The following is a 15,335-nucleotide window of genomic DNA, read 5'->3' on the forward strand; positions in this document are numbered from 1 at the left end:
CTCAGTTTGTTTCCTGCAATTAAGAATTCCTCATATCAGTGAGATCATATGATACATGTCTTTCTCTGTTTGACTTATTTCGCTCAACATAATACCCTCCAGTTCCATCCACGTCGTTGCAAATGGCAAGATCTCATTCCTTTTGATGGCTGCATAATATTCCATTGTATATATATACCACATCTTCTTTATCCATTCACAAGATATCTTGTATTTAATTGAAATCAAATTTATACACCATGAAATATGCTGACCTTAGGTGTACAACTTGGTAAATTTTAACAAGCCCATTTTATATTTGTTCAAATTAAGTAGAAGCCTTGAAAAGATTATGATTCCACAATAATTTAAACATCTCCTTCTCTACCAATAAACCATGTGACAACTAAAATATTTGAAACTAATAATCATAACTATTGATTTATGATAAATGTATTTAATAAAGTGAATAGTAACTATTTGCAAATATATTTTAGAATCTATCATTAATAATGTGTAGAAACCAAACTGATGATCTCATCACACTATTAGAGAAATGGAGCCTCATGGAAGCCAAAGGATTTCTTTTTTTTTTTTTAAGATTTTATTTATTTATTTGAGAGAGAGCATGAGAGGGGAGAGGGTCAGAGGTAAGAAGCAGACTCCCCGCTGAGCAGGGAGCCCAATGCGGGACTCAATCCTGGGACTCTGGGATCATGAGCTGAGCTGAAGGCAGACGCTTAACCGACTGAGCCACCCAGGCACCCAACCAAAGGACTTCTTAAGCTGATAGAATGATCCTGTAGTAGAACTGAAAATTACCTAAGGTATTCCAGCCTATTGTCAAATTCTCAGCCTAGACTCTTCTGGCTCGAAGCTACACAGATACCAGTGGCATTTGGCAGCCTGTGTCAGTTAAATTACATGGCCAGAAAGCTGATCAATTCAACTGGTCTAATAAATGGGGAGAAACACATTTGGCAGAGACTCCGGTTTTCACGCTGTTCATAGCGATCTTTACCTGGTAGAATCAACACCCTATCACTGGAGGTCAGAGGATGGCCATCTTTGTACCATGTCAGGGTAGGAGGAGGTGCAGCATTTGTTTCACAGTAAAGAGAAATGGGATTGTTGATGATCACATCCTTAGCTTCACCACTCCTGCCAGAATCCAGCATGTTTCCCATTTCCCAGAGTTTCTGAAAACTTGGAGGAACTATGGAGGAAAGACATGACGTTTCAGACACATGTAAATGCTAGGATTAATTAAACAAAGGTCTTGGCTGTATTTTCACAGAATGATTAGTAAATGTAATAAATTAGACACTGTGAAAATATTTTCAAGTACTTATATACCTACTAACTAGCCCTGAGCCAAACAATGTAGTAGACAGAAGTCAGCATTGGTTTTCATGTAGAAGAACAAGAAATATGGGGCTCAAAATGCCATGTTCATGCTTTGCTCTCCCTGTTAAAGGTCTCTAGCACTTAGAAGATGAAGGGGTCTATTATCAGAGATGAACCTACTCTAATATGCGTGGCTAAGAAATATGATCATAGCAGGAAAAACTAAATTTTGAGGAACCTTTCAAAAATTCGGGCTCAACAGAGAGCATCTGCCAATGACTTGTCTTGAGCCTCTAAGAAGGCTAAAGAAGTTATGCAATCAGGATTAATAACTCCATTTACAAAAACAATAGGACATTCTCAAACATTTCTGAGGGACAAGCATGAACTTCCAAGAAGACAATTTTCCTGCACATTAAAAACATTAAAAAAGTGCATAACACTTGACCTAAAATTTCCACTATTAGCAACTTATGAAAAACCACAGATGTGCAAAAATTTTACATATAAAGATGTTCAATGAAGCATTACACGAGCAATGAGTACTTGGAAACAACCTAGACGTTCAACAATAGGAGTCTAGTTAAATATATGTTTTAATACTCAATTGATAAAAAAAAATACAGTTATTAAAAAGCATGTTTTAAAAAGCATATATAAAAGCACGAAAGCAGCAGTATCAACAACATTAATACCAGGTACTACTTCTTAAACAGTTTGCTAAGAGTTTTACATACTTTATGTTATTTAGTACTTACCACAATTTTACAAGGCATTAATTTTAAAAGCAAGAAAACCAAGGGTTAAAATATTTAGGTAACTTGCCCAACTCAAAAAGTTTGTAGGAGCTAAATCATCATTTAGTTTCAAGTCTGACCACTTTAAATTCTGTACATTACTATACTTTTTACCTTCCAGGTAAATAATATCAAAAGAATCTTCAAGATAAAATGTTAGGGGAAAGCTAATGTAATAGAAAAATCTATCATGTGATCCCAACTTGTAAATGAAGTATACTTTACAAAAATATATCAGAAGGAAACAAAAATAGCAGAAGTAACCCTGATTGATGGATTATTTTCTTCCTTGTGAATTTCTTAAACCCAAGTTTTCAATAATGAATTTTTATTATTGTCAACAGAAAAAAAGGTATTTAAAATAAACCAACTCAAATCTCTTTTTTATTGTTTTGATAGATCATATAAGCTGAATTACACACAATAAGCATATTATTTTACCTTGTATATTCACATCAAAATCCAGCTCATCTTCACCTGCAATATTAGATGCTACACAAGTATACCGTCCAGTATCTGATATCTGAGCCTCCTTTATTTGAAGTGTATGTCCACTTGCAGCAATAATGACATGATCATCTGATTTAAGGGGCTGTGATTCAATTAAATAATGTTACCTTGAAGTACACTAATAAATCCTCTAAAACATCATACAGTTTATACTTTTTAGGATTTTTTAATAAATAAAAAAATTATATTTGAAATATTCAAGACAACATTAATTGAATTAATTTACTTTGATTAAACTTTTTTGAGTAATCACATTTTTATTTATTGAAAATATGGCTCATATACTTTACATCTGTGCCAGGTACTTCTGGGTGGTACATTTATATACCAAATATATAAATGCATATTTTATCATAAAAAACATTCTTAGGTACAACTATTTATCCATGTTGGAAAAAATTATTTTCCGCTGATCCCATAGTGTACTATCATTCTGTAGAAAATACTAGAGTTTCTTAATGAAAGATTGAGGGCATTAACAGTCTGATTTGATCCAAATATCACTATTGTTCATTCAGAAACATCATTACTTCATAAATGGAAAATTTTAACCTATATTTATATTTATATTAATTCATATTACAATGTTTGATTTAAAGTATTACTATACTTAATGGCACATTAACTTACAGATATTTGTATTATGATGTTTTATTAATAATATCACCTTCACTTAATAGGGCATTTCTCATCTTCTAAACATTTCTGTTTACACTAAGTTCCCTCTTATTCCTTGAAGATTTTAATTTTAGCTCCTGGCTCACTGTCATTCCTTCTAATGATACTTCTCTCATAATTCTTGGTGATTTCAACACCCACACGGACATTCATCCAATGCTGTATGCTCTCAGCTCCTTGACCTCCTCTCCTCTAATTTTTTGTCCCCAATCCTCAATCAGCCACTCAACCAGTCATCCTAGGCTTTATAATTACCAAGAACCACATCTCTTTATAATCTCACTTTCAAGTTCTCACTCTCTGACCACCACCTCCTAACTTTCTAACACTTCCTCTAGCATCCTAATTCCAGTAATTTTTTGGTCCTATGGGAGGACCCATAATCCACAGACCCTGCAATCTGTTCACTGCCACTCACTCTCCTCCTGACCCAGAGAAGGTCTATTATAACAATTGCTCCTTGCATAAACCCTCAACTCCTCTTGCCCTCTTTCCCTTTATTTTATTCTTCTGGCAAAACTCCCACCCTGGTTAATACCAGTCTGTCCATTCTGAGCATCTTCTGGTCTATTCAAGGACATCCTTCCAGCAACTATGTCCTCTTTTTTTTTAAGATTTTATTTATTTATTTGACAGAGAGAGAGATAGCGAGAGCAGGAACACAAGCAGGGGGAATGGGAGAGGGAGAAGCAGGCTTCTTGCCAAGCAGGGAGCCTGATGTGGGACTTGATCCCAGGACCCTGAGATCATGACCTGAGCCGAAGGCAGACGCTTAACGACTGAGCCACCCAGGCACCCAACTATGTCCTCTTACACCTATCATCATCAGTTGATTTCTTTCCACTGGATGATTTCAATCTGCATACACCATACTATAATTTTCCCCATTAAAAAGAAAACTCTTTAGAATGCAGACTACCTCCATATTTTTCTACTCTCCTTTATAGCTGATGGCTTTAAAATATTTGCTACATTTGCTGTTTCTGTTTCCTTCCATTTTTTTTTTTGAATCTACTCCAATAAGACTTTTACCATCTCTACTTGACCAAATGCCACTGTCAAAGATACCAACGATATCCATGTTGCTATATCTACTGGTCAATTCTCAGTTTTTATTTTACTTGATCAGTGGCATTAAACACAGTTTAACCTGTCTTCATTTTGAAAAACTTTCCTCCCTATCTTTTGGGACACTTCACTCTCTGCCCCACAACCTCTAAATGTAGAAGTCCCCCAGGGCTTAATCCTCAGACCTCTTGTCTTTTTATCTAAACTCACTCTCCTATTGCTCTCATGCAAAATCTTGGACACATCTTTGTCTGACAGTTTTCCCTCACAACCTGCTACCACCTTTGTCCAAGCAACTACCATCTCTTTTCCAGACCACTGAAATAAATTCATATCTGGACCCTCTCTAACTTCTCTCAATACAGAAGCTAATAGAATCCTTTTAAAACCCTAAGTCAGATCATATCACTCATGTGTTCAAAAATTTCCAGTAGCTTCCTATCAGAATAAAGGCCAATTGGTCTACAAGGCAGTGTGATCTGCCTCCCCATTAAGCTTTTGCTCACAACTTCTGTGTTCCATGGATCACCAGCCAAAGTGCCTCAGAGCCTTTGTCCTTGCTATACTCTCTACTTTGGAATATCTTCCCCTCAGGTATTCTGTGTCTGCTTTCTTCATTTTCTTTGAGTTTCTGCTCAAATATCACCTTATCAGTGAGGCCTTCCCTACATAAAAAAGAGATCATACTCCCATGCGTACTATTCCTCTTCCTGAGTTTTCTCCCTAACATTTACCCCATCTGGCACATTATATGTTGCACTGGTTTGTTTAGTTTTTGTCTCCCCAAATTTTACACAAGGAGAGATACTTGTCTGTTTCCTTCACGGCTGTATCCCCTGCACCTAAAATAGTGTCCAGCAAATAGTATGTGCTTAATAAATAACTTGGTAATTAATAAATTGCTATTAACATTATATCACTTATATAAAAATAATATAATTTAAATTTTCTATGCTAAAAGAAAAACTTCAGGGCATGCATGAATAAATAAAACTCAAAGATTCTATTAAAACTTATTGTGGCTAAGATGGCCAATATGTTCAGTGGATTTTCTCAAAAAACACTGTTTCTCTGGAGTAGTGCTGATTATCTGAAGAATGAAATAACAGAAGAAAGGATATGAAAAATAAACAAAAACTAGTTTGTTTTTTCTTTTTTTTTTTGGTACTCATTTTAGAGAACCAATCCTAAACCCTGAAAAATTTAGCAGTTTAACTAAAGCGTTATAATTGGATTGATTTCAGAGTCTGGATTTGAAACTGTAATTTAACCATTCCTTATGATATTTAAAAAAACTAAACTGTCTCATTCCTAGCACAATTCTAGTCTTTAGCCAATTTTTATGTGTGTATGTGTTTGTGTGTATGTGTGTGCATGTGTAGTAACTAAGAGGAATAAAATAGTTTCTAGGTAAAATTAAAAATAATAAGATTTCAGAAGAGAACGGAATTAGCTGTTTCCAAGCAAACCCACATAGAATTGATACTGTACAGTGAAGTGTACTTGTAGTCAGAAAAGAAACTGTAAACAGAACATGGTGGGGGTTCCGTATTTTTCCTTTTGCAATGGCTTCCAGATGAAACATGCTTACTTTACAAGAGATGATTTTTTTTTCTAGCTGCCAGTGTTGCAAAATCTCTATGATCTGAAAAAATAAAGCTATATCTTTCTGCATCTTAAATCATAACTCTGACCTGAACTTCTACAGCTGGAATTTAACTAGCCATTTGGTTGATTATGTGTATAACAGGACAAATAGCAGCTTAGTTATGCCACATCTGTATTAAGCACAGTGTTAACAGCAGCCAAAAAAAAAAAAAAAGTCTATTTTGGTATAAAAACACTAGCACATATATCTTTAAAACATGAATGGAAGAAAATAAGTTGAGATGAGAAATAAGGATGTATGGCCTGAAATTCAGATCACATAATTGAAGGATGTGCCTTTTATTTAAAGTTTCTTGTTGCCCCCAGTTAATTGAATTGGGCACTTAATCACCACATTTAGCTATTTTTCTTCCTCTTGGAATATAAAACATGTTACCTTTTATAAAAGAATTAAAGGTGTTTAGAGAAGATTCTGAATAAACTCAGTACCCATGTTATACCTACCATTTTAATCTGGCTTAGCACTGTTTTGTGCTTCTTCTCTACAAAGTTTGCTTACTCTATAAAGCCACAGAATGCAAAAACTGTTCCCCAGGGGGAAGGTGGCTGGATTTTCATACATGATTGCTAATGTCCACAAAAACAATCCTTCAAACTTTCCAGTGATGGAATAATGCTAAGATTGTTGAACATGGTTCAAGTTTCTTTGCAGTTTTCTATTCTAGGAGCATGGTTTTGTGCTAGTTATAAGGTGACATTGATTCTCTGAGTTACTTGTGTGTGTTTTTTTCTTTTCTTCTTTTTTTAATTTAATTGACCATGTTTGTTTTTCAGAAACTATTAGCAAAGGAGAAAATGTGTGACTGGCCTGTCCATCCTTGTACCAGCTGAGAGAGGCAGAAGGAATGGCATAAGCTTCACATTCCAAAGTCAGAGTATTGTTGACTTTGATCTTCACTTCTTTAGGGGAAAGACCTGGCCCCAGTAGGTCCCCTTTATTGATGATGGGTGGAACTGCATAAAAAAACAAATATTTGTAGAGTTAAACACTGGTTCTTTTCAATACAGGGAATATCATGGAAATCACACTAAGGATTATTTAAGAAAACAAGGAAATAACTGAGGTATTTGCTATGCTCCCCTTTCACCATGGACCCAAGTTAGCATCTTGTGAAATGGTAATGCTCAGATACAGAATGTGAAGGAAAACAGCTTTCTCCCTTCATCATTTTAATACTGCCAGCGTGGCTATTGTCCTTCACAGAACAGCTACTTTCATTTTTCCAGGTCCCCAGAAACAGTCCAAGCATGACCTATAAAATGCATTTTCTCAGTCATTAAAGGAACTGATTCAAAGAACAAAAGACAATCAGAAGGATGCTCTTCCTTTTTAAAAACAAAACCAAAACAAAAATCCTGAAATGTAGGTCCTATTAATGGTAGTATTCACTTTGCTTTTTATCTATAAGTCAATGTACAGTGGATCAGCTCAAAGTCACTGATGAATCCATCTTAGGCTGTTCAGTAGAACATATATACTTAAAGAACAATTTTGTGCATGGAAGTATTTTAACTCAGCCCAGGGGGTTTCCAGAAGGAAAAACAGAGAAATATAAGGAAGTGCCACTGACAAGTTGTCCAATAAGAGGTTAATGAGCAGATTGAATGGGCTCTTCACATCTTTAAGCAATTGAGGACATAGGTACAATGCTTAATATGACTTCCATTTTAATGAAGCAAGCTGCATAAACAACAAACTTAAATGATGTATTGTATGGTGACTACCATAACATAATAAAATCAAATAAAATTAAAAAGAACTTAAATGATGAGTATAAATAATTATGAACCTATAATAAAAAACAAGATTGAAAAAGTTAGAAAACTTGAGGAAAATATGAAATGTAGTGTTCTTTTAGGACTTACTGTAGACCTTTACTTCATAGTGCTTTATCATTTCCCCCGCCTCATTAGTGGCTATACAAGAGTATCTTCCAGCATTGTCCTCCTGTGCATTTAGGATCTGCAGAGTCCTACCTCCTGAAAAATCATGGAACACCAAAGAATCTCTGAAGTCACAGTGGCAACAGAGTATGCAAAAAACACCAGGGTTTTTAGTTCTCACTATTAACATATTTCTTTTTCTATGTGCCAATTCTATAATAGACATTTGACACAAGACAAACTATAATATAGATGGGCACTGCATGGTGGGCAAGGAGTCAGTAAGTCCTCAATGATCCTCTATGATAATGACTTTCATGTTCATCGTGACCCTCCCATACCTCTGTACACACTCTGGCTCAGGTCTTTATTTCACTCTCTTCATAAATAGATCTTCTGCCTTAGTCATCTTCTTCTTCTCATCTACTTGGGCTATCAGTAGAGATTGATCTCGCTAAAACTCAGTTTGTATTATGGTACATTTCTCCTTAAAAATCTTCATTGGTTATCAATTGAATAAAATATAAAGTCAAAACTTTTTAGTTTGGGCATTCAAAATATGATTCCAATGTTCCTTCCTGACCTTTTCTCCCACCCACCTCCCTCTCTGCCATTCACACACACACACACACACACACACTCAAGTGGGAGGTCTACATATTATTACTTGCAACTAGATAGGCCTTTGTACATCTATGCGCCTTTCTCACTTTGTACCTTTCCCACACTAGTTATCCTGATGGATCTGAAATCACTCATTTCCAACCAACAAAATTCAATACCTTTCTTTAAGGGCTGGTTCAAGTTTCAACTGCAACAAAGCATTTCCTGACCACTTCAGCCCACAGTGGTCATTCCATCTTTTGAATTTTTATAAAATTTGTCACTATCTCATTTACCAAATGCCATGACTATTCCTAATTCATATTATTAATTAACTTTTACACACACTATTTCCCTTCCACATAAAACTGTAAATTTCTTAAAGCCAGGGATAATACTTTTTAATTCTTTCTGTTTTCATACATTTTTCCAAGTATTAAAGGGAAATAAATAAGCTCTCTCAATCTAAATACCAATTCTCCTTATGGTTCAATTCAACAAATGAATTTCTACTCTTTTTGGTATTCCATATTGTATTTTATCAATTAATAGCATTGTGGTATTTATTAATTTGCCTTTTATTTAGATATTTTATTGGTCTTTCAAAAAGTAATTTTACTTTAGATTATAAGATATATATAAATAATTAAAAAATTAAAATGGCAGTAGAACAACATAACTAAAACATAAGTACTTTTATAAAAAATAACCAATGATTCTTTTTCTACAATAGTAGATGGCACAAATGTATTTTGTGCATTTAAAGTAAACTAGTTACCTGGAAGAATACGAATATTTTGGTTGGATTCTAAAGGTGTTCCATCCTTAAACCAGGTGATGGTGGCTGGAGGATATGAATAGGCTTCACAGACCAAAGATGTGGGGCTGTTAAGGATAACAGTGACATCTTCAGGGCCACCATCACTATCAACGCCAGCAATTGTAGGAGATACTGAAATAGATTTAAAATGTGATTAAAGAAATATGTTTAGAAATTTCCTTATTTGTGAATTTCTAAATTTCACTATACTTATTTGTGTAATTCTATTTCCTAACAATTCCAGAAATAATTGGTTCTTATTCTACATAAAAGGGATGAGAACTTCAAAATGGAGTAATGGAGGAGACAACACACAAAAAGGAATTATAATGCAGCATAGTAGGGCAAAAATGAGAACTCTGGTGCAGGATATATGGAAGCATAGCATTCAATCCAATCTGAGGTGTGTGGTGTGAGGACTGTCATCAGGGAAGGCCTCCTAAAGGAAAAGATTTCAAAGTGAGCCTTAAAGGATTAGTGGTGGTTAGTGAGTGAAAGAAGGGAGAAGTAGGAAGTAAGAAGAAGGAGCATATTGGGTGCAGAACAGTATAAAAAATGAGGGGCAAACAGGGAATATATTGAGGATAGATTCAAGGGGGTCAGTGTTGGAGGCAAGGGTAATGGAGACAGGTCCATTTGTTCCACATAAAATAATGAGGGACTGAATTAAAGGAAGGCATAAAGTGGAAGGAGTGACTACAGAAAAATTTAGAAAGTCAATTGGTGGCACTTGATGATAGAATTTGAGGGCTAAAGAAAACCAAAGTCAAAGATGACTTCTAGCTTTCTTGCTTGGGAATGTAGGTAAACTGCAGTGAAACACTATAAATAGAAAATATGGAAAGATTTGCTCATTTTGGAGGGAATGGTTCATTCAGTTCTGAATATCTTGAATTTAAAGTGCTCATGAGATTTCCAGCTAGAAATGTCCAATGAGCAATTGTATATAGAAATCCAAACTTGGGAGAAAGATCTGGGTTGCAGGTATGGATTTAAAAAGAAATCAGTCTATAGAAGATAATAATTAAACTCTGGGAATTAAGCTTATTATTTGAAGACAATATCTAGAGTAAAATGAGCAGTGAAGTAAGCACAAATGTTAAGGTACCTAATGTTTGAGAGATGGATTACAGAGAAATCCATGAAGGAGGGAGAAAAGTATTTTGATATTAGTAATCAAATATAATATATTTAGATGGTGCATTTTAAATTTCAAGACATGAGCAGAAACTAAAAATCTATTTTAATGTCATAGCTGAGACATAAGCATAACTTTGATGCTGCAAGAACTGAATGTACAGGTATTTCATAATTCCTAGTCCACAAAGACTATAATATGGACAATTACCAATAATTGTTCCATAAAGAAAGGATAAAATACACCAGATTGAACCCTTGTACTGTTGACCTGTTTCTCTTTGACCAGCATACATTTGCCTTTTACTACTGGGTTTTTAACATCTGTCTTATTCACAGTTGTGTCTCTAGCACTAAACACAGTTCCTGGAATGTAGGTGGTATTCCAAATGTAACGAATAAATTTATAAATAAATGTATTAATTAAAGAAAAACAGCAAATGTACATAAGCACTAGTCCTCCTTAAATAATGAAATTCTATGGCAGAAACATTAAAAAGAAAAAGAAAAGAAGGTAATTCAGCAGACAGTCATGTCTGACTCTTCAAGATTTGAGGCAATGCTTGTACCTACCCAACACGTTAAGACTGAAACTTCTGCTCTTGTCACCAGCTGTATTAGAAGCCAAACATGCATATCTTCCAGTATGTGACACTTGGGCATTGGTAATTTTAAGAAAACGGCCACCAGACATAATGTGATGGGTGTCATCTTCTTGGAGGAGCTGTCCATCTTTGTGCCATGTAATTTCTGGCACTGGATTCCCTGTAACAAAAAGCCATATCTGAGAGATGGCTAATAAGTACATGCCTACAACTGACAATGAAAAGAAGGCATTTTCACTCATTTTCCTTTTAAATATCACACTTGTAAACAATGCGGTAATCATTAATTTAAAATAAATTTGTAAACATAATTTAGAATAACAATCATGTCATAATTTTTTAAAATTTACAGATTACAAGCCATTTTCAAATGAAGATTAGTTTGATCTATAAGCGAAATAATTCCAAATTAGTCTTTGTGTTTAATTAAATAGTAAAATATACTTTAGAAAGAATGGGACATGCATTTTTATTAAAATTGTTATCACAAATACTTTTGCATTCATATTAAATTTTTAAAGGTTTTATATTTTTGAAAGCAAGCTATAAAAAAGGAAAAACCTTGAATGAAATAATTCAATAAACAGATATTTTCAGTTTATACCAGGATTCTAGCATACATACATAGTAAGTAGATAGAGATATAAATATATTAATTATTCCCTTAATGGAATAATTCACCTATGGAGAAAGATCTTTTGTTTTAACATGAGACTTATGTTAAATATTAATTTTAAGTTGCTCAAATAATTAAAAAATTTTAAAACCATAAGAGCAAGTTCTGTTAGGAAAAAGTGCTAGGATAATATATTAAAATTGGAAGGCTTGGCCATACCAACAACGGAGTCTGTTTTATAGCCCTACCCTGGCAGGGAAGCAAATTTGCAGGCCTGCCCAACTGCTGAAATATAGCACCCAGTCCCACCTGATGAGGAAGCCTAGCCAGAGAATCCAGGCAACCACAGAGCCTATCCTATAGCTGCACTCAGTCAAGAAACCCAATGAGCAGTACTTTCCAACTGTTTCCAGTCAACATTAATCCCTACCTGCTAACCTCAGAGCTCAGGCAGTGGCCTTAACCAAATAGAGACCCTAGGAGCAAGCCCCATCTGCAAGGATGCTACCAGATGACCCATGAAGAACACCAGGCTGTGCTGAGTGGTGAATGACTGTTTTTGCCAAAGTGAACCTATAAAGACTAGAAGAGGACACCACTTACTCCAATGTGCAGATACCAATGCAAGGAATCAGGTAAAAAAGACACCATCAAAGGAAACTACTTAAATTCCAATAATGACCCTAAAGAAATGGAAATCTGAACTAACTGTCTGACAAATAATTCAGAATAATCCTCTCAAAGAAATTTAGTGAACTACAAGAACACAGACAACTAAACAAAATTAAGAAAATGGTGCATGAACAAAGAAATAGAAACAATCAAAACAAACAAACAGAATTCCTAGAGCTGAAGAATACAGTGACTGACCTAAAGAATTCAATAGAGAGCTTTAATAGCAGACTCAACCAAGAAGAAAAAAAGAATTAGTGAACTAGAGGATAGGTCATTAAAATTATCCAGTCAGAAAAGAAAGAAAGAAAGAAAGAAAGAAAGAAAGAAAGAAAGAAAGAAAGAAAGAAAGAAAGAAGAAAGAAAGAAAGAAAAGAAAAGAAAAAAGAAAGAAAGAAAGAAAAGTGAAGAGAAGGGAAGGGAAAAAAGAAAAAGAAAAAAACAGTGAAGAAAGCCTATAAGACTTATGGAAGGCTATCAACAGAATCAATATACATATACGTTATGGGAATCCCAGAAGGACAAGAGATAGGGAAAAGGACAGAAAGTATATTTAGAGTAATAATGGCTGAAAACTTCCCAAACATAGGGAGAGAAATGGACATCCAGATTCATGAGGCCCAAAGGACCCCAAATTGGTTGAACTTGAAAAGGGCTACACTGAGACACATTATAATCATATTTTCAAAAGTCAAAGACAAAGACAGAATTTGAAAGCAGCAAGAGTAAAGTGTATTACATACAAGGGAAACCCCTAAGATTTTAGGCTGATTTTTCAAAAATAAGGACTACTTTGTATGCCAGGAAAGAACAGGATAATATATTCAAAATATTAAAAGAAAAGGGACCTGTCAATCAGGAATACTATAGCTGGCAAAGTGGGAGGGAAAGATAAAGATTTTCCTGAACAAACAAAAGCTGAGGGAGTTCATCCTCACTAGACCTGCCTTATAGGAAATGCTAAGGACATTCTCAAGTGGAAATACAAGGATGATAATTAATGTTGTAAAACATGAATGTGTGTATAAAACTCACTGGTAATGGTAAATATGTAGTTAAAGTCATATTCTCTATGATTGTAATGGTGGTATGTAATTCACTTACAACTCTAAAAGTTAGAAAGTGAATGTATTTAAAATAACCATAACTGCAATAATTTGTTACTGGATACATGTAAAAAATATAAAAACTGCCACATCAATAACCTAAAATGTGAGGGGGAGAGAAGTAAAAGTATAAAGGTTATATATACTATCAAAATAAAGTTGTTATCAGCCTAAAATAAAATATATATATATATATATTTTTTTTTAAAGATTTTATTTATTTATTTGATAGAGAGAGTGAGGGAGCACAAGCAGGGGGAACAGTAGAGGGAGAGGGAGAAGCAGGCTTCCCGCTGAGCAGGGAGCCTGATGTGGGGCTCGATCCCAGGACCCTGGGATCATGACCTGAGCTGAAGGCAGACAATTAACCATCTGAGCCACCCAGGCACCCCTAAAATAAAATATATTTTATGTAAGCCCCATGGTAAAGAAAAACCTATACTAGTTGCACAAAAGATTAGGATGAAGGAGTCAACAAAACAATTAGAAAACAATGAACAAATGTCAATAGTAAGTCCTCACTTATCAATAATTACTTTAACATAAATGGATTAAATTCTCCAATCAAAAGACAGAGAATGACTGAATGCATTTAAAAAAACAAGATTCACGAATATGGGGCCTATAAGAGATTCATTTTAGCTTCAAAGATACACATAGACAGAGTGAAAGGATGTAAAAAGATATTTCAAGCAAATGGCAGCCCCCAAAAAGCAGGAATAGCTGCATTTATTTCAGATAAAATAAACTTTAAGCTAAAAATGGTCATAAGAGACAAAGAAGGTCATTATGCAATGATAAAAGGGTCAATTCTCAAGAAGATACAATAAATGTAAATATTTATGCACCCAACATTGGAGCAACTAAATACATAAAACAAATACTAATAGAACTAAAGGGAGAGGGAGAAGGAAAGATGGCAGAGGAGTAGGGGACCCTATTTCAACTGGTCCCCGGAATTGAGCTGGATATCTACCAGACCACTCTGAGCACCCACGAAACCAGCCTGAGATGTAAGAAGATCTGGATCTCTACAAACAGAATATCACAGGTGGTTGGTTTTGAGGTACGAAGCGGGGAGCCCTGATTCCACGGGCAGATATCAGAGGATAAACGGCAGTGGGAGGGAGCCTGGCCATGGGGATCCTACACTGCCGGTGAGCGACAGCCTCGCGCAGCGCTCGCAGACCGGTAGCGGTGGGGAAAGGACTTTAGGGCAGCCCCGGGGGCAGAAACCCGGACTGGCGGGGGTCACGCATGCGAACTGGGAGGGGCTGGCGGTTTTAGAAGCACAAAGGGCAGAGGCGTGCTCTGACCTGGAGGCAGGACTGGGGGCGCTGCAGAGGGGCGCACAACTCAGGACGCTGCAGTTTATAGCAGCACGGACAGAAACGGAGACGGTGTGGCCTGGAGAGCCCACTGAAGAACAGACTGAGGTCTCTCTGCTCTGAGGCAGAGGGTTGGAAACGGTCTCTTCTGCTCTGACTTGCGGAAGAGACGGAAAGCCGCCAGGGAAAGGCGCCAGAGAACAAAAGCCCCAAAGACTGATTCCCACTGAGCCCATCCCCCACCACAGGGGCCCAGGGCAACTCCGCCCAAACAGGGTTGCCTGAGTAACAGTGCGGCAGGCCCCTCCCGAAGAAGACAGGCTAGGAAAACAAGAGGCCAGCAACCCTAAGGTCCCAAGAAAACAGGTGCATCTTGCTTGGGTTCTGGTCAATAATTTGGACTCTATACATTCCCTCAAACACCCATCAACAGAATGACTAGGAGGAGGAACCCCCAAAATAGAAAAGACTCAGAGATTATGACTTATGCTGCAGATTTACAAATGGATGCAGATAT

General features: G+C 35.9%; 1 protein-coding gene across 1 annotated transcript in view; it reads right to left on the reverse strand.

Moving 5' to 3' along the window:
• Positions 1 to 15,335, reverse strand: part of HMCN1 (hemicentin 1) — a 420,986-nt gene that overhangs the window by 109,274 nt on the left and 296,377 nt on the right. Inside the window, exons 44-49 of the mRNA XM_081823192.1 lie at positions 11,065 to 11,256; positions 9,313 to 9,486; positions 7,914 to 8,027; positions 6,856 to 7,001; positions 2,565 to 2,715; positions 1,001 to 1,195 (exon numbers count right to left, since the gene is read on the reverse strand). Of these exons, the coding sequence (XP_081679318.1) occupies positions 1,001 to 1,195; positions 2,565 to 2,715; positions 6,856 to 7,001; positions 7,914 to 8,027; positions 9,313 to 9,486; positions 11,065 to 11,256 (972 nt within the window). The remainder of the gene's footprint in view (positions 1 to 1,000; positions 1,196 to 2,564; positions 2,716 to 6,855; positions 7,002 to 7,913; positions 8,028 to 9,312; positions 9,487 to 11,064; positions 11,257 to 15,335) is intronic.

The sequence above is a fragment of the Leptonychotes weddellii genome, chromosome 6, assembly GCF_054177405.1.
Source record: "Leptonychotes weddellii isolate Sample4059 chromosome 6, ASM5417740v2, whole genome shotgun sequence".
Lineage (NCBI taxonomy): Eukaryota > Metazoa > Chordata > Mammalia > Carnivora > Phocidae > Leptonychotes > Leptonychotes weddellii.